At 39.0% G+C, this 18,543-nt stretch overlaps 5 protein-coding genes across 5 annotated transcripts; 3 read left to right on the top strand and 2 right to left on the bottom strand.

The window, feature by feature from the left end:
* The first annotated feature begins 331 nt into the window (after positions 1-331).
* On the top strand, positions 332-9,439 carry LOC114516333. Its single transcript, XM_028535776.1, has 16 exons — positions 332-580; positions 1,582-1,692; positions 2,087-2,415; positions 2,743-2,971; positions 3,039-3,947; positions 4,167-4,292; positions 4,530-4,631; positions 4,916-5,221; positions 5,310-5,624; positions 5,805-5,945; positions 6,532-6,788; positions 6,905-7,013; positions 7,464-7,580; positions 7,677-7,784; positions 8,045-8,269; positions 8,631-9,439. The coding sequence occupies exons 1-16, from the start codon at positions 487-489 to the stop codon at positions 9,173-9,175; spliced, it is 4,023 nt and encodes a 1,340-aa protein (XP_028391577.1). The 5' UTR covers positions 332-486; the 3' UTR covers positions 9,176-9,439.
* A 57-nt stretch (positions 9,440-9,496) lies between these two features.
* On the bottom strand, positions 9,497-13,696 carry LOC114516335 (solute carrier family 49 member A3-like). Its single transcript, XM_028535778.1, has 9 exons — positions 13,426-13,696; positions 12,874-13,032; positions 12,558-12,774; positions 12,234-12,310; positions 11,989-12,123; positions 11,539-11,655; positions 11,221-11,373; positions 10,643-10,800; positions 9,497-10,091 (listed from the first exon to the last, which is right to left on the bottom strand). Exons 1-9 carry the CDS (start codon positions 13,546-13,548, stop codon positions 9,851-9,853), a joined length of 1,380 nt encoding a protein of 459 aa, XP_028391579.1. The 5' UTR covers positions 13,549-13,696; the 3' UTR covers positions 9,497-9,850.
* Positions 13,697-13,975: 279 nt separating this feature from the next.
* LOC114516344 lies at positions 13,976-15,157 on the top strand. Its single transcript, XM_028535788.1, has 2 exons — positions 13,976-14,295; positions 14,478-15,157. Exons 1-2 carry the CDS (start codon positions 14,067-14,069, stop codon positions 15,080-15,082), a joined length of 834 nt encoding a protein of 277 aa, XP_028391589.1. The 5' UTR covers positions 13,976-14,066; the 3' UTR covers positions 15,083-15,157.
* A 174-nt stretch (positions 15,158-15,331) lies between these two features.
* On the bottom strand, positions 15,332-17,299 carry LOC114516334 (DDB1- and CUL4-associated factor 17-like). Its single transcript, XM_028535777.1, has 2 exons — positions 16,134-17,299; positions 15,332-15,777 (listed from the first exon to the last, which is right to left on the bottom strand). Exons 1-2 carry the CDS (start codon positions 17,279-17,281, stop codon positions 15,351-15,353), a joined length of 1,575 nt encoding a protein of 524 aa, XP_028391578.1. The 5' UTR covers positions 17,282-17,299; the 3' UTR covers positions 15,332-15,350.
* A 63-nt stretch (positions 17,300-17,362) lies between these two features.
* Positions 17,363-18,398, top strand: LOC114516348 (small nuclear ribonucleoprotein G-like). The gene is made up of 4 exons (XM_028535793.1): positions 17,363-17,489; positions 17,666-17,688; positions 17,801-17,925; positions 18,152-18,398. The coding sequence occupies exons 1-4, from the start codon at positions 17,458-17,460 to the stop codon at positions 18,200-18,202; spliced, it is 231 nt and encodes a 76-aa protein (XP_028391594.1). The 5' UTR covers positions 17,363-17,457; the 3' UTR covers positions 18,203-18,398.
* The last annotated feature ends 145 nt before the right edge of the window (positions 18,399-18,543 follow it).

The raw sequence follows: 18,543 nt of genomic DNA, 5'->3' as shown, positions 1-18,543 counted from the left end.
AAGCCATCTTTATACTCGGGCCAAATAAATTGCTATTCCGCTTATCTTTCACCCACGTTTATTACTGGGTGAATATGCAGTACCCTTACTCTTACACCGTCATCAATAGATAAACCATTTATAATACATTTGCGGTCAACTTCAACAGTTTTACTGTTAAAAAGTAGCTACGAGTGTGTCAAACGAGCTAACAATTGTTCTTGATGGATAAATGGGTTAACCCGAAAAAGTTTCTTTCGTTTTGTCATGCAAAGTGGTTGTTGAACGTAAGGCAAAATAGCAACACACAATTGTTGCCATCAAAACACTCAGACCGTGACAAATTTATGGAATTATTCTCTTCAAAACGGAAAGACAAACATTTCATCTTCCCACAATTGTATTCCCGATAGTCGCCAAACAACCGGTCTTGAAGTACTCACAACGAGAGAGAGTTATCGGGCTTTACAGCGAGTCAAGGTCGCTGTTTGGTAAATTGAAAGAAAAATGAGCCAAGCTCAAAAAGGTTGTCTTGTTAGTGTCGTATTATGTTGGTTTTTGTGTGTTCTCAGCAGTGACAGTGTAACTTTGTACAGTGAAGGTAAGATTTATATATCGATGTTTAAATGTTTCATTCAAATTATATCGTATGTTTGAAGACGATGACTCTCAATAACAGGTATTTTCCCGCCAGAATTACAAAAGAAATGAGAAGATTTATGATTGGAGATGAGTAATAAGTGTTTAGCATTGCATCAAACGCGATTTCATTTTTGGATATTGGGCATAGTATTCAACACACTCAACGTAACCCCATATCGATGATAAAAATACAACAGCATACCAAACTCGAGTCCCTGAGTGCCTAGGGAAGTTTCACAATTCACATTCATCGTAGAAGTTACAAATTTAAACTCCAATTATGTCGTTGAGATTTAAACTGACGGCTGCCGGGTTTTGAATCTTATCAGAAATTTAAGATAGAAAGCTTTCTTTGGATATTAGGAATATAAAAATGGGAATATCAGAAGCTAGGCGGGTAATACAGTTGATAATCGGCGAAAATGCCCAATTAGTGTGACAGATTTTAAGATGTCCTCACATAAACTATGCTCTTATATTCACAGGGTCCAAGGTTACTTGTTTAAATAAATGTTTAGTTCGTCCAACACGTTAACAGAACGTGCTAGGCGTTTTGAGAACAACTATAGTGCATGTGATGTATTTTTACGTGGTAATATCGCGCGAATGACATAATTTTAACGGCATTTCAATCATCAATTCATGAATTAACATACGAACTGCAAGACTACCACTTGGCTGAGTCAGCAACTTTCGTGGGAAGATGTCAACACACGAATGAGCACTATGTACAAACTGAAAGTGAGCAAAAGTCCGGGCACATTTGTACAACAAACCTTTGAAAGAGTACTGGGGCCAGGAGTATCAAGCCCGTTTAGCTTAAACAGTGGATAAGTGAAAACGGGCTTGATACAACCGGCCCCTGATACAACATGAACAAGGAATGGCATCTTAATAAGAGCCATAGGCATTTGAATGTTTAATTTACCATAAAATTGATATCATTTACTTCGTTCATAGAATGTCTTTATGGTTTTTATTGCGATGGAATGTATGATCCGTATTTGAATTCAAAATGTGAAGGAGGTACATGCATCTGCTCTGGGGATTTCGTTCAAACAAATTGTCTAGGTGAGCACAAAAGTAGTACGAACAAGTAGTATGAACGAGTAACGCGAACGAGATTCAAGGATCTTCCTTCAATGATATTTTCCCAACATATTCAAAGATGTTCATGTTTTTCCTACCCAGTTCATGATTAACTATCCTGATATTATTACTTTCAGTGAAACTACACTGAATATTCAAAGTGTAACTATCATAGTTGACTGCGGAGGGAGTCAAGCCCACAGCCTTTTGAAACCACAGTTTAACTAGTGTTGTTACTAACATGGTTAAAAAATGATTTTACCATGAGCAGCAATACCATATACACCATACCATCAATTTACCATTGCACTACCAAACAATAACAAAGACCACTCTCTGTACCACACCACAAAGTTTAACCATGCTTCTATTTTAGCTAATGTATCTCAATGTGTTGTCCAACACGGGCCCACGTCACAAGGGCACGCGGCATCGATCTGCACGAACGTCGTATCCACTAAGATCTGCAGTCAAGACTTTAAAACGTATCACTGCAGTGGCTATACAAATCAGCACTACGAAGTGCACGTGCTTGGCTTGTACCAGGCCACATCGTGCTGCAGCGACGTTCCGGAGACCTCGAGGATCGAGGTTGTTAGCGAGGGACACCATGGAAGGAAAGTAGTGCTTGTCTTAGCGTCTACACGCCCGGTGGCCTGGTACCTTGATATGGAAGATGGCGTGGAAATAGAAAAAGTGGTTTTGGTGAGTGAGAAAAACTGACGGGAAATCTTGCAAACCCAATATCGAAAACACTTGAATTTCAAAGGCTATATTGTATTCAAGATTATATCTGTCTTTATCCTCTTGTAAACAATAAAGCTTCTTAATTCAGTGAACAAAAAAAAGTTAACCGATGCAAAATGCTTTTAAAAAGTAGCTTTTAAATGTTTTCAATACACAACACTTATGAAACGGTGCTCTAAAATGTATATTTTTTCAATAGTGTTTTAGAGTTTGTATAGTGGACGCGTCTTAAACAGGGATGATTTTATAACTCGACTCATACGAGTCTCTTTTCTTGCCCGTTAGGTCTGTAAAACTGCATCTTTAGCGACGGTAGTTTGGTCCAAGGGAAACGTCAAGGAAATTCAAAAGGTTTCTAATGTCTCAGAAAGTCAGAACAACTTCTACGGTAAAGGAAGTGACACGATCAGGCTTCTTCAGTACGCTGGTGAGAAGTTTGGCCCGATCACATCGTTCACAGGTCGATTTCAAGTTGAGCAATGGCGTCTACACGTCGGCAGGCCTTTTGGATCAGGTACGATCAGATAACAACGTAATGATTTGTCTCTGTAGAACATTTCCAATTGCTCTTTCATTTGCAGATACTTCCTCAGTGATCGCGTCATCCCGTTATGCATCAGGGGAAACATCAACGATACCATCTTCCACAAGGAGCACTATTCTTCCAACCGATCCCAAGCCTACAAATACACCATTGTTGTTGCAACCGACTATTACCGGTGAACCTCTAATGTATCCGACTACCACCAATTCACCCCTATTGTATCCGACTACCACCAGTACACCTCTATTGTACCTGGGTAACTCTAAATACCCCCTTGAATCGTCGCCACCAAAACTGCATACCCCCACTGAATCAGATGAAAGAGTCCAGGCTTCATCTGCAACGCCGCAAACTTGGTTGTCCTCCAATATCAACACGCAACCTCCAGTATCTGACGTGGTCATCAACTATCCACAAGTCCTTCCCACGCCTCTTGTGTTCTTTCACGCTTTCGGCACTCTGGAATTCCATCATATTTCGGGGTTGGAATATTACGCCAACGGAACTCTAAAAGTTCGCGCTCCAGTTGCGACGCAGCCTCCTAATGTAACCTTGGAAATGTCAACACAAGCTATGGTACCAACGACGCGCTTTAATGCGGAAACATTTAGCACAAATACTGTCCTCCAAACCGCACCACTTTCTCCAGGTTTTACCCGGATAGACACAAGTTCACCAACACGGCAGTCGTCCATTCAAACAGTTTTAAAAGAATCATCCAAAACTTTAGAAAAACACGAGGTAACATCCACTGTTCTTCAGAATACCATGGTCGAACCTGTTATAGCTAGTTCTTCATTGGTTCCCACGGCAACCACGTCATCAGTGCGAAATATGGCAATCACGTCATCAGTGCGAAATATGGCAATCACGTCATCAGTGCGAAATATGGCAATCACGTCATCAGTGCGAAATATGGCTTCCTCCTCTGCAGCACTTACTACACGTAAGCGGAGTGTTTACAGCAGATTATGTTTAGATATCACAATAGACCTTTCTTATAATGACGTCAAACGCGGAAAGTCTGATGTTACACGAAATTTTTATTGGCTCCACAAAACTATTGAGCCAATCAAACTTCGTGTAACATCAGACTTTCCAACGTTTGACGTCATTATGAAAAAGGTCTATTGCATGATTACAATCGTTCGCTTCTTGTTCACAGCCTCGTTGCCACAGTCGTGCGTCTTGAATAACCCATGCCATGAAAACGCAACATGTACAGACACAGCTCAAAATGTTTTATGCACCTGTAAGAAAGGCTTTAGCGGAGATGGAAAGTTGTGCAAAGGTATGACGGTGACGCTATGGATTTTGGATACATCAGCCTAGGTATCGATAAATTTAACAGCTCAACTGATATTCAAACTATCAGTTGTGATGTTACCTCAGAATCCATTCGTCTTATCAGTTTTCCTTTCTAAATTTAAATTTGTAAAAATGCAAAGGTCATTTAAGCGATTTTGACTGGGGCTCGTGAGAGCAATATGAGGTAGCTAGATTAATTGAATTTCTCTTTTCGATCTAGATGTGAATGAATGTGCTTTAGATCCATGCCCTACAAACAATGATTGCAAAAACTTTCCTGGATCTTATAGCTGTACTTGTCGTCAAGCCGGAGAATGTAGAGGTAACATAAACATCAAGTAACTCACACTTCAACTCACTTATAAACATACTTTTCATGATTGTTGCAACGTGAGCGAAAAAAGTCAGTCTAATTTCTACCGCGTGCCAGTTAGTGGTTTGAATCTATTAACCATTTGCCAATACATCTGGTTAACTAAACTAAGTTTAGAGGTAGTGTCTACCGCATCTAACACAAGACCAGTTACTACGAAGGAAAGATATTTCGCATGATTTCTTAAAACCACCCAATCATCCACAAACTCAATTAACTCTCCCAAATTTCAGAAACTCGCCTAGTTGGCAATAAGCCAAACGCCGGCCGAGTGGAAGTACTGCACAACGGAGAATGGGGGGCAGTCTGTATGATAGGCTGGGATAGCAAAGATGCACAGGTTGCCTGTCGCGATGTGGGCTATCCTTACCTCGCGGGCACATCATTCGACCTACTGGGTTTCGGTAAGATTTGGCTCTCCGACGTTGATTGCATTGGAACAGAGACGAAGTTGGCCCAATGCAGCCATCTGGGATGGGGAAACGTGAATAGAAAATGCACGCATCAATACGATGTTGCAGTGGAATGCGTACCGAACAGTAAGAACATCTTCTAATAGTCTCCCACCCTAATTTGTCCAGAGTTGAAAGCCCTTTATCAAATCTAAAATATTATTGAATTATCTAGCTATTCGTTTGGCCGGCTCGGACAAACCCGATGAAGGCAGGGTAGAAATATACTTCGATGGTGAATGGGGGACAATTTGTGACAACGGTTGGGATATGGACGACGCAAGCATTGCGTGCACGGAAATGGGATTCCCTGGTGCCGAGAGGGCATTGATGGGTAGCGACGTACAAAATGGGACAGGTCGAGTGTGGCTGGATAATGTTCAATGCACGGGGTTCGTTGAAAGTTTACTCAAGGAATGTCACCACAACGGCTGGGGGAATGTTAACTGTCGAAACGGTCAGGAGGCTGGTGTCAAGTGCAAGCCAAAAGGTAGGGATAAACTGATCTCAAATAGTGTTACGAATTATCGATTTCTTTCGGGTTGCTCTTTAACATCTCTCAGGTAACTAATATCGTACAGCCTACGCGCTATCAAGAACATGTAAGATCTGTTTTGACAGATAGGAAGGACGATATTTGTTTTTTCAATATTTTCCTTATTTTCTGTAGTTCCATGCGATTTTGAGCTCAACACGTGCAGTTGGCGGAATGAGAAGGAAACAGACAACTTTGAATGGAAACGACATCGCACCAGTACACCAACGTTGGGGACTGGACCTGTGTACGACAACACGAAAAAGACGGCTTATGGTAAGCGGCTTCTAAACCGATTTGAACTTTTTCCAGTACTTTAGTCAAACTTCGAGGTATCATCCTCAAGTTTTTCTTACAATATCCCTCTTTCACACTAGTATTCCAAGCCTTTCATCCAAATGTTGCATTCGTTGATTTCGTATGTTTAGATCATTATATCAACCTGTACGGCAGCATCCACGCTCTCTTCTTTTGGTTTGGCATTTTTTCACAATATTCTTTTATCTCGCAATCGCTGTACTTGCCTGCTTGTTAAATTTGAATACCCCGTTCTCTTTATCACAGCAACCAAAACTGTTTCATAACAACTCCCCATAGAACACTGTCTCGCAGCTGTCTGCTGTGTGCCGTTGCTGGCCACGTTAACCGTGTTTCAAAACCACTCAATATCCATCCAAGAACAATATCCCTACTTCCTCCACAAGCGTCAAGAGACCGAGGAACGGCGTATTTTAGATTTTTCAAAACGATAACCACTCACAAAACCACTCACTGATATCCATCCAAAAGCAATGTCCCTACTTCCTCCACAAACGTCAAGAGACCGAGGAACGGTGCATTATAGATTTCTCCTTTATTGTAGGTGTGTACTTGTACGTTGAAACCACGGGGCGTAAGCCTGGGGACAAAGCACTGTTGGTGTCGCCCACGATGCAGTCGAAATTTCTCGAATGCATGCGGTTTCACTACTACATGACAGGAGCCGACATTGGCCAGCTGAATGTGAACATCCGAGACACTGGATCGGGAAATATCACGCGATTATGGAACTTAGCAGGGTCAAGAAAAGCCAAGTGGATTCAGGCCAGCGTCCCGCTGAATTTTGATAAGCCCTCCGAGGTAAGACGACCATGTTTGCAGGTTGGTAGTTACGGCATGGGAATAGGAATTTAAAGGTATCATTCAAATGTAGGAAGAGATCTTAATTCATGATATATATCATCACTTATGATTAGATCATTTTTGAAGCCGTGAGTGGCCTGGACCATAAAGGTGACATAGCAATCGATGACATCATCATTGAAAACGCACCGTGCGCTGTTTACCCACAAGATGCAAAACCGGGTAAGAATTCGTATTACGTCAATACCCTCGAATCCATAGAGACTAACGCCTGTATTCAAAAAGCTCACTCACACTCACTGAGTGTGACATATAAATTTTGTTAATTCTGATCAATGAGAAAGTTTTTTTTCAATAGATGGAAAGATATAAGGTAAATAACTGAAAATCAAGTCCCTATTCGGCTGGAAATACCGCCATTGAAACGTTATGAGAAGATTATGATCTTCCACTCAATGAGTTTAAATGTGAGTGAGGTTTTAGAATACAGGCGTACGACTTGGCAGTTTCATCATTTGACTTTAGGTTTAACTTTAGTGCTACAGCAAGACGTCTAAACATTAGCAATGAAAGAAGAAATATTGATAGAAACATAAGCTTGTAAACCAACTTTACTTTGAGGCCCGGCTTTGTCGAAGATTCGATCGTAACATGGCTTGTTCTATTATTTAGATACGGACGAATGTCTAACTAAGCCCTGTGACGTGGACGCCAAATGCACGAATGTCATTGGTTCATATCATTGTAAATGTAACAAAGGTTACTCTGGAGATGGGTTCTTTTGTCTCGGTGAGTACAACAACAAAGCCGGTATTATTACGATTAGGATCGTGTCCAAATTGAGGTTATTAATACGGTAATGAGATCTTTTATCATTTTTCTTAGACATCGACGAGTGTTCGACCAATCCATGTCACATGAATGCCACGTGTACAAACACAATCGGTGGTTTCTCATGTCAATGTAATCCAAATACGTCAGGAATATGTGACGGTAGGTTCCTGAATAGCCTGTGTGATGTTACCTTTGGTATTCACATTAATAAAATGGAACGGCTATGCAGTTTTTCACCTTGTCCAGATTTGGTGATCTACATTGAGTAACCATTTGTATTTCACCCATATTGGCGTATGACGAAGGATTTTTCTAAGGAACAATTCATTTTTAAGTTCGTGGTTTGTGGATCAGCTATTTAGTGTCCACATCATCACATTTCATTTCTATATTTCAACATTGCCTTATTTCCATTTCAGATGCATATCGGCCGTGCGGTCTACGAGAGATCTACACGCAATTGGAAACGAAAATAATCGGTGGCGATGCAGCTGAAAAAGGTTCCTGGCCATGGACCGCGGCAATATACTTTTCTTTAAAACCCGAACATATCTGGTGTAGTGGGGTAGTAATCAAGAACGAGTGGATTCTGACAGCGGCTCATTGCTTCGACAGGGATTACAGCCACTATACTGTTGTATTAGGTGAATATTTTCATACACAGAATACCTATTAGAAAGATAACTCCATTGCTTTTTGCGTAAGCGTGATTCGTCACTCAGCAAGTACCGTGAATAGAAGTATTCACCCCCCGGCCAATATGCAAAATGACGGTATTTTGAAACATTGGCAGGGGGTGATTGTTTTATTTTCGGTACTTGTTGAAGCGGATGGTAAAAAGCTCAGCATTTGAAGTCCGTTTAATTCCATTCAAGAATATTTTCATTCTGGAAAAATGGTTGTGCGTGTGTAATGGGAGCTATTCATTTTCAGCCTTAAAATATGTGATTTTTGTTCAAACGCCTCGTATTTCATCGCTCATTCCCATCTTTCATTTTCCCACAGGCGAACACGACGTTTTGACGGAAGAGCCCGAAGAGCAACGTTTCAAAATCGATGCCATTAAAATCAAACCTGAATATACTGTAGGCAAAAAAAGATTCGACATCGCTTTAGTCCATTTGAAAAGACCCGCTAACTACACAGCCAATGTCCTGCCAATCTGTTTACTGGAAAATGAACTCCCTGCGGGCACGAAATGCCGTATTGCGGGCTGGGGCACGCGTACTACCAATGTCAAGGACTACCCACAATTCCTTCGCCAAGCCGAAGTTCCGATTGTAGATCGGACGACATGCCAGGCTTTGTACAGTGCAGTTATCACCATTTCCAATGACATGGTGTGCGCTGGGTACACGACGGGTACCATTGATACGTGCCAGGGGGACAGCGGGGGACCACTGATGTGTCAGCAGGGTAACAGGTGGTACTTGGCAGGACTCACGAGTTTCGGTTTTGACTGTGCAGCAAACGGATATCCAGGTGTTTACGCAAATATCCCAGAATTTTACATTTGGGTGGAAGATCAGATCTTTATCCATAATTTATAGGTCTGTTCAATGGTGTTTGCTTGAAGCCTTGAATACATTAAGCTTACCATGAGAAAAACGTACAGAATCTCGCCAGGAAATGGATTGAAAATCTCGCCAAGCGAGAATATTGCATGGTTATTGCGTCTTTAGCCAACAATTCATACGTCAATAAAATAACCAGTCACTACGACTGAAAAGTAAAGAAGGCATGTTGGTGGCAACAACCCAAGTGACACATATATTTTTATGCAAAAAAATCAAATTGTAGCTATCATATATTTATATGTTATATAGTTTCTAATGATTTCTATATTAAACTATTCAAATATTTAAATAAACATATTTAAATAGTTATACCATTACCAATTACTTCAATATAGCCACTCATTTCTTAATTATTGGTTAACCTATCAATTTACACAGACCTTATCCAAATTACATATAAAAACCTGGCAATTATCAGCAGTTATTGATCAGCACGGCCCTGTTTTTAACGATTTAGTCGTTTAGATCTTTTTCTGCATGGTAAAAAAATGCGTTCATCCCTTTGAAATCAAAGATAATCTTCGTGTTTCTTGTTGTAAAATATCATATATACTTATGTCATATGTATATGAGTTAATTTTTTTTAAAACTTCAACTTAACGTTTTTGAAGGCGCGAGGAATGTTCTGTGTTTTAAAGGCATACAGCCTTAAGTACGAGCCGATGATTCAAATAATCGCCCTCTACGTTCAGCTTCCAGCCTGAGATATTTCGGTCGGAAAAAACATATGAAGACTACCGCAATGACAACGGTCAATGCAGACATGAAGTAGACAGCATTAGTCATGTCGTCATTGCTGCCGCCCGATTTACAGCTCGTCGTTTTGTCGTCGGGAATTGTCGTACCGAGTGCGCCAGCGACCAGAACTATGATAATCATTGTTATTTGGCTGAAAAACGAGGTGCTTGATTTTAGGGATGTGTTGTCAAATATCAAGCAATGAAATAGGCTGACTGGACGAGGCGCTATTTTCAACCCCAGGCTTGCATTGAACTTCACGGATTAGGCTGAAATTCCAGCCCTGCTTTGGCAAGAAGAAGACCCTAACTGTGCGATTCCCCACTCCCCCCCCCGGTGTTGGGTTTAACTCCGGGGTTATAAAATTAATCAGTTCTGGTTAAGAACTCATATGGAAGACTGTTCCGTCTAAGGTATCGTTGAAGATATACCACTGGGCGGAACCAGCCTTTATGGGGCAAGGGGGAGGTAATGATGGGGAGCACTGGGAGGCTAAACCCCTAGTCAAAATCCTTTGTGGAGGTAGGGTGGGTTCAACCTTCCTTCACAAATTGTAAATGATTTGATAATCTGCAAATTTGTAATCTGCAAATTCACTCTGCTAGTAAAGTATATCTGAGCTGAGTAAGAGCCTCTTTTTTGAACACCTGGGTCAGTTTTTCATATCACCTGGTTCACAGACATATACTTTTTTGTACTCACCCAAACAGCCATAGCAGTGCGGCACTAGTGGCCTCAGCCACAGGGTAAGTACACTCTACGCCAAGCTCCAGTCCCACAGGCAGCAGGGCGAGGGCGAAAAATCCAAAACCAGCGACAGAAAATCCAACCAAAATGGACTGATTCTCATACCTTGAAATCTGTAAACAAAAATAGGTGCTATTAACCACTTCAAAAGTTTCAGTAACCCTCACGTATAACATAACTTTACACAATAAAGTTGTCAAATTTTTGGACTAGTTTGTTTCAGAAGATTCAAGAATCTACTAAAAAGGTATAAACTAAAGGTATTATAAACCTATATAATCCTTCAGGCTGAACTACAATTAAGCCCAGAAGTAATTAACAATAACAAAAACTTATAAAATTATTATACATGAATCTACTAAAAAGGTATAAACTAAAGGTATTATAAACCTATAACCTCCCAGGCTGAAGGAATATCAGGAATACAAATAAACAGTGTTTCACCCCAGAATTAAATAACTAACAATCAACATAAACTCCTAAAATTATTATGCACACATAATTCTTTTTTACAACTTCACCAATTAACTTACCAAAGCAAAAAATATGACAAATAATGTAGCAAAGGCATAGCATATCTTTGCCACCACCTCAAACTTTTTTGTTTTGTCAATGTATGTACTGGCAACACCGGCACCCACGAAGCCAAATCCAATGGCGAGTGCAGCCATATTACCAGCTGCTTCCTGAAGCAGAGGATTGGCAAAATTGAACAAATTACAACAAACAACAAAATATCCAACCTTGTACCTCAGATTTTGGTCCCTTTGTGATGAACATCGCATGGGACAAAACAAACCTATGTACGAGGTTGCAAGCCTTGAAATGCACACATGTATGTGCACACTTACATTGCTATAATGATGGACACAAATGATTTGTTCCAGTAAGGTTGTTAGGGCACTGAACATCCCAATTCCTGTCCCAAAACACACCATCAGCACCAGAAAAGACTTGCTTTTTAATGCCTAGAGTAAATGTTCATTACAGTTCAACACTTTCCACATAGTGAAATATTACATTTGACATATACTTCAACATCCCTATTATCTATATTTGATGTTCTGGGGTGATTCTCCGGTCACACACGTGACATGGCTGTTTCTTTAGGCTTCATATTTTGCATGTAACAAAATAGAATAGCATTGTCACGTGTGTTACCCTCAGAGAATAGCCCTCTTGAGGTAAAAGTATTCAGAGAATGATTAACATATATATCTAATTATATTTTCAGCTCTGAATGACTCAACCTGAAATAACCTTCATCAGAGAATAATGGATCTTTTAAACAATGCAATTACCTGTTTTAACCCCACAAAAAAAGTCTCAGAATCTTGTGCAGCTGATGGTGCCGGTGGGGTAGGAGGTTTATTGCTGGTTACACCAGGTATAGCAAGGATCAGAGCAAGTACAGCAGGTATTGCAAACATTCCCAGCTTTAACAGAAATGAATAAAACATTATTGTAAAACATGAGCAATTAAAAAACTTTGCTTGAAGTAAATGATGATTGTCTGCATCCATATTTTATTGCATCCAAATCTCACCAGAACAGGAATATCCTTGTATGTTTTGACAATGACAGGTGCCAAAATATTAGCCAGCATAATACCAACAGTGTTGGCTAAAAATAAATCAAATAAAAATCCCTATTAGGTTTTGGTTAAATATTTTCATAGTACTAAAATTTAAATAGTTGATTTTTATAACCGGGCAGTTTCCTATTTGACATTATATCAGGTTCAATATCTGAAATCTGGTAAGACTGTTTAAATCTCAAACATCATTCTAATGACTAGCATATCATAGTGGACCAATGAGATACTGTTTTTGGGACATTTATGAATGGTAACATTACAAACAGTGCTTACATGTTGAGCTAATCATATTTGCCAGAACACGCTCTGATTCGCCAAACCACAATGCCGCCAACTTTGGTGGAGATGGCAGCAGCAACGTTTGAGCGATGGCTGCCAAACTTTGTCCAATCAGTGCTATAGCAAATCTGTTGGCATCAGACAGATGGCGAATAGTACCAAGCACTCTAAGGCAACTACCCAAACCATTAAGAAAAGCTGCCAGAAGTATCTAGAAAAATAGTTGATCATGATATGGTATCATTAAATTTCTCAACAGGAATGACAGTAGATGTATTTTCAAACATATTATTTTACTGTAAACACCTACCCCCTTCCTTAAACCATATGTATCAATGAACCAAGCAGATACCATAGCAAATGGCAGAGCAGCAATGGGGAAAACCAGGGATAGCCAGTTGATTTTGAAAGCTGATACACCATAGTATTCTGCAGATTTATCATCAATGGGTGCATATGTTATCCACAGCTAATATTTAAAATAAATAACATCTTATTTTGATGTTTAGCATTCTGCTAAATTTTACACATTAAAAATTAAAAGGAAAAATGCAGCATAAGGGTGGATATAAAAGGCAAGCAAAAGTTTGAATGCTTAGGCTTAAAATTTAAAAACGACAGTTTTTCTCATCACTTCAAAAGTTGGGCGCCTCTACTGTTATATAAAAGCAGATACTTTTATACCGAGGAAAAAAAATCATATGACACGTCTGTTGAAGTGAATGATTACAACATTATGCATATAAAAAGAATATAAACGCAAAAATTTACAACTCAACTTCAGATAGATAGATATATATTACGCTCTCACGCTGAAATCGCAACACTATATTTCTCGGGAAATCAGCTCATGCCAACTTACCATGCCATTTGAAAAATTAATCAGAGTTAGAACTGCCAACATATACCAACGTTTTTTATACGTCCTGTAGATGACATTTCCATTGCAATTGTTGGTCGAAGGAAGCAACGGGGCTTTATCCATGCTTTCCTATTTGAATGTCTTACACTGACAGATTAAACATTATACCTTTTCCGAAACTATTTAACAATGATGAAATTGTTTATTTATAACTATCGTGCTCGTATTTCCTCAAAGTGTTTATTATAGTACAAAATACACTAGCCTGCTTAAAGTATTCCCAATGACACTTTCGACTTCCGGATTAAAAAATGCGGAAATAGTTAACCCTCCCGCTTTCACCAAATTTGTTTGAAGATTTCTCTTATTTTTCCGCAGGATTCTCGCGACTGACCCGTATTTCTTATTTAAAAAGTATTTTCAACATGTGTGTTAAAAAAAGGAGTTTTAGTCTTTTCTGGAAATAGATTTGCGTTCTTTGAAAAATTGGAATCTCGAATTTTCAGGGGGGAGTTCGTTCACAAAGATCGTGAACTTTGTATTTGGAAGTATTTGACATTGTTTGTTGTTTTCATGAAAGAAAGCGAAACAGCGTATCTGGTGTGTGCTTTTGAATTTAAAGTTCATCGATATTAATTCACATGGATGATTTTAGGGATTTTGCAGTGACGATGTTAGGTATAGGTGCTCTACAAATGCCTACACTGATATCTGCTGCACCTGAGGAGTCAGAGTTGTCGGCGTTTCAAATTTTAGGTTTCCCTTTCAATTTAAGCAGGCCATTCATGAGAAGTCACATTGCATTTTCACCAGGCAACATACTAAGGGGACGAATTTATACTTTGATCACAAGCATGTATTATCACACAGGTATGACACACGTATCAAAATTAAAATGTCCATGTATTTGGATGCTGTCTGCATGACCAGTTGATTTTGTTTGTCATTGGAAGAATACTCCTAGTTAATGGTGGATTAATACAAAATCCTACCTCTAATCCTTACCCCTTTTTATATACAAACTACACAATAAAAGCTCTTATCTGTGACAGGTCCTCCACATTTAATACAAAATATGACAGTTCTCGCCGCAAGTGGAAAAGAAGTTCATGATAAAGTTGGACGACAACATTTTCTTGCAATTTTTACTGGCGGTGGCATTTTTGGAAACTTAGGCATGTGGATATATTACATATTGCAGAGAAACCGACTTGAGAGTCGTCTACTTATGATGCATGAGTGCCCAATTCTGGCAAACGACGAGTTCTTAAAGAAGTTCGATGGCATTGAGATGGAAACAGCATTTGATATTTTGAATTCTGGGATGGCCTGTTTTGGTGCTAGTGCAGGTGTTAATGCCATTTTGTCTTTTGGTGCATGCTGCTCAATGAAGCAGGTGATCGAAACATTAAAAGAATGCTGGCGGAATAAAGAATTAGAGTTGGATATGTACTTTTTCGGCCATATTATGAACATTGTTTTTACACTTAAATTATTTTTTACTGATGCAACCGCAATAATTGAATCGTTCGCACCGAATTATCGATTTTTTGAGAAGCTAATGGAAGTGGGCAATATAACAGGCCACGGTGGTCACATGGGTGGAACAATGTTTGGTTTATTCTATTATTACATGATGTATCACAGAAGACGATAGATCAAGTCATTTATCTATTAATTTACAAAATAAATATAAATAGATAGATATAAATAAATTTGGCAAATCCACAGAAAATGGCAGCATATATAATTTATAATGGAAAATACTTTAACACTGATTGCTATTTGTAAAACCAACAATAAATTTTAAGATTCCTACAATTTTCTGAAGTTTTGGCTGTTCTCAAGAGATCAGCTGGAACTTCTAAACGCAACCATTATTAAACTTTCACCAACAGAGAATATTTACAAAACATCATGAATACTTAGGTTGTATTCAGAATATAAACTAAACATCTGAAGTTTTGTTTCTTTCGAGACAAAACAATCAATACATCTCTGTTTATTGCAACTGTGTGCTCGTAATCCTCCTCAATATCTTCAACACCTACTTCCTGTATGTGTCGTCCTGTTTGGTTGTCATAGAAACCAACAACACCCTCTCCTTGCTTTGCTAAGTTAAGGTAAAGAACCACCAGCAGATCAAGCTCATCATCATAGTCAAAATCTTGAACAATTTCCATCTCCAGATATTTCAGGTCACCCTTAAACAAATTCTTAATTTTTCGCCCAGATTTAGTTTGGACAACGGTGGACGTTTTGGTCTCTGGGAGATAGTCAAGGGTAAACTGCTCTTCCACTTTGACTGCCGAGTTTCTGTCATAGGAGTTTAAACGCCTTAACTTTATACATCTAAATTAAAAACACAATATATAGTCAGGGATGGATCCAAAGTGGTTTTGCAGAGGGAAAGGTGCAGACCAGTTGCAAATTATAGGTTGGGTACAAATGCTAGCTATCAAAGATATTAGAATGTATGTTTGCTCAAAAATATACAAAAATGAGACCATATATGCTACACCTAGATTATCAGAACCTTAGAAAACTATAGACTTTCAAAAACGTGGTTGACACCCAAATTTGCACACCTGGACCAGAGGGGGTGTTCACCAATCACCATCTTACACCCCCCCAGTATTAATATTTTTATAATTTCTAATGCCTCTTGCTCCTTGCAAAAAATCAAAATTATATTCCAGTGTACTCACCGAAGATATGGCGGTGCTATGAATAATATCCGTCCACTCATATCTGGATGAAAAAATGCCTTTTCTGTACCAAAATATATGGCATCATCAATGTTGAGGATACCATTCTCTGCTAAAGTATGATCTTTGACTGAATGAACTTGAAATACATAATTAATGTTTGATACATAATGCCATGGAAATCCACCAAAACTTAATTCATGATCACTGCTTTTCACCTCAAGTAGCACAGGTGGTTTCTCAAACAGTGAAACATTAACCGGTAACCCAAGTGGTAGCATCCCAACAATACCGCCAGCAAATTGGTCATCTATTTCAGGCAAACACAAATTGTTTCCAGGTTGTATCTGATCGCCCACCTTCAATGGCATGGTATGGTTCTTCAGGATATCTTCCAGACTGAAAAATTGGAGTTTTTGCCTTTGATACATTACCACTAGCATACCATCACGAACCACAGCATTGCAAATGCCCTTACCAAAGATCTTTTGAGATATTGGTAGCATGCATATGAACTCTAGTGGAGTCATGGTAAAAATAGCAATGTATAACAAGACTGGGTTCGACTGCGGTGGAGTACGCTGCGTGACATGCGCACTACCTTCTTGTGGTAATAGAGTAGACTGCACCACAAGCCTCTCAAGGTCTGTCTCCCAGTGCAAATACTTGAATTTTCGACCTGGGTATAAATAAATTTGCTTCAAACTTTCTCCAGTGTTGAAGTCGAAAACTTTCAAGTAATTGTCTGCCGTTACCCCGACGGAATACGGACCATGAACGTAGAACGTTCCTTGAAGTTTGCAAAATGTCTCCTGGTCGACTGGACATTCGTAAACTAGCATTTCTTCTGTCTTAAATTTCGTTGCTGAGTGCGATGGGTGTTTTGGTACATTGTAGACAATCCTTGGCCTTCTTTTAACATGCGTTAAATCAATGGAAGTTCTGTAGTAGTTGGTATACAGTCGTTCACCAATATATACAATTGGTGCCTTTGAGCCAATTTCACTGACTTTTTCAAATTTTCTGCTAGACTCGATCATTGTTCTAACCATACGAACATCTTGTTGCACATTAGTTCCATAGATTTGACGATAAATAACGGCCTTGAAAACGCTTGAATACCTTTTTTTCCGAGTAAAATAAGCCATGATTTCCAGGATTTTTGATGCAACATACCTTCACATGACATGACGTACTCTCTACCTACAGATGACCTAAGTCGTGCTGGCTCATAAAGGCCGCGACGTTCGAATGTTGATCTTCTCTGGTAATATTTTGACAATTTGAAAGAAAATTTTATAAACTTAATCTAAATTGTATCGCGATGAGCAAGGCCCATCCACCCGAGCTGAAAAAGTATGTATATTACCTTTATCCTATATCACTTTTGATGTATATATTCACAAAAAGCGCTTTACCTGAAGCGAGATATTTGCCATAGAAAAGGGGTCTTTTGACGCACGACTCCATCCGAATGCATTATGATATTCTTCCCTGGATACACGCTAAAAGATTGTAAATCCTCTTTTCAGGTACATGGACAAGAAATTATCAAGTAAATATTCAATCGAGATTACCTGCATCATCTCAAAACAAAACTTCTAGGAACTAAAAAATATAGATTTGATCTAACGACAGCTGAGCTAATGTGTATTGTGATTTTCTAGTTAAGATCAATGGTGGTCGACACGTAACTGGGGTTCTTCGAGGATTTGATCCGTTTATGAACATCGTTCTCGATGAGGCCGTTGAGAACGTCTCATCTAGTGAGAAACATAATATTGGCATGGTGGTAAGATATAAAATAAGCTCAAATTATCGATAAGAATAAATCTTCCTGCCATCTTGTTTGTCCAGATTCATTGCTCTGATTGGCTGGATTTGTCACTCCAAACCCGTATATAGTTCAGTAAAAAGTATAAAAACACTGGACACCATCTCAGCACTGTAGATTTCAAGCATAACATTAAACCCTCCCAACATACATGTACATGACCTCATTTTCTTCTCATTTCCAGGTTATTCGTGGTAATAGCATAGTAATAATGGAGGCTTTGGAAAGAGTATAGCGTTTCCAGGATTATCTTTGAGTGACTGGTGTAGAATATGCTGTAATATAAACTGTACAAATGAAACCATCTGACCTTGGCTTGCCTGACGCTTTCATGATAGATATTGATTAAAACATAGGCTGAAAGAAATGTGTAGCTAAATTCGACCAAACATTTTGTATTTTTTAAAATTAAAATAAACGCTGGAAAACAACTTGATGTATCCTCAAATGTTCTAATGTGGCAAGAGTAGATACTACAAATTAGTAAAAGTATTTGTACTTTCTTCTAAACTGAACTCCTGTCAAACTAACCTTGCTCAATTGGGTGTTCCTGTTAAAATACTGATCAAAAACAAA

Source organism: Dendronephthya gigantea, unplaced genomic scaffold (assembly GCF_004324835.1).
Source record: "Dendronephthya gigantea isolate DGI-Jeju-01 unplaced genomic scaffold, DenGig_1.0 000005F, whole genome shotgun sequence".
NCBI lineage: Eukaryota > Metazoa > Cnidaria > Anthozoa > Malacalcyonacea > Nephtheidae > Dendronephthya > Dendronephthya gigantea.
Note: the sequence above shows the minus strand (reverse complement) of the source record. Positions and strands in the feature narration are given on the sequence as shown.

Coding starts and splice junctions, on each gene's coding strand:
- LOC114516333 (XM_028535776.1), top strand. CDS start 487: ATGAGCCAAGCTCAAAAAGGTTGTCTTGTTAGTGTCGTATTATGTTGG. Junction 7,581..7,676: donor AGATGGGTTCTTTTGTCTCG/GTGAGTACAACA, acceptor CATTTTTCTTAG/ACATCGACGAGTGTTCGACC. Junction 7,785..8,044: donor TACGTCAGGAATATGTGACG/GTAGGTTCCTGA, acceptor TTTCCATTTCAG/ATGCATATCGGCCGTGCGGT.
- LOC114516335 (XM_028535778.1), bottom strand. CDS start 13,548: ATGGATAAAGCCCCGTTGCTTCCTTCGACCAACAATTGCAATGGAAAT. Junction 13,033..13,425: donor TTAATTTTTCAAATGGCATG/GTAAGTTGGCAT, acceptor TTTAAATATTAG/CTGTGGATAACATATGCACC. Junction 10,801..11,220: donor TTGTCATATTTTTTGCTTTG/GTAAGTTAATTG, acceptor TTTTGTTTACAG/ATTTCAAGGTATGAGAATCA.
- LOC114516344 (XM_028535788.1), top strand. CDS start 14,067: ATGGATGATTTTAGGGATTTTGCAGTGACGATGTTAGGTATAGGTGCT. Junction 14,296..14,477: donor AAGCATGTATTATCACACAG/GTATGACACACG, acceptor TATCTGTGACAG/GTCCTCCACATTTAATACAA.
- LOC114516334 (XM_028535777.1), bottom strand. CDS start 17,281: ATGGCTTATTTTACTCGGAAAAAAAGGTATTCAAGCGTTTTCAAGGCC. Junction 15,778..16,133: donor ATAGCACCGCCATATCTTCG/GTGAGTACACTG, acceptor TTTTTAATTTAG/ATGTATAAAGTTAAGGCGTT.
- LOC114516348 (XM_028535793.1), top strand. CDS start 17,458: ATGAGCAAGGCCCATCCACCCGAGCTGAAAAA. Junction 17,490..17,665: donor CATCCACCCGAGCTGAAAAA/GTATGTATATTA, acceptor TCCTCTTTTCAG/GTACATGGACAAGAAATTAT. Junction 17,689..17,800: donor CATGGACAAGAAATTATCAA/GTAAATATTCAA, acceptor GTGATTTTCTAG/TTAAGATCAATGGTGGTCGA.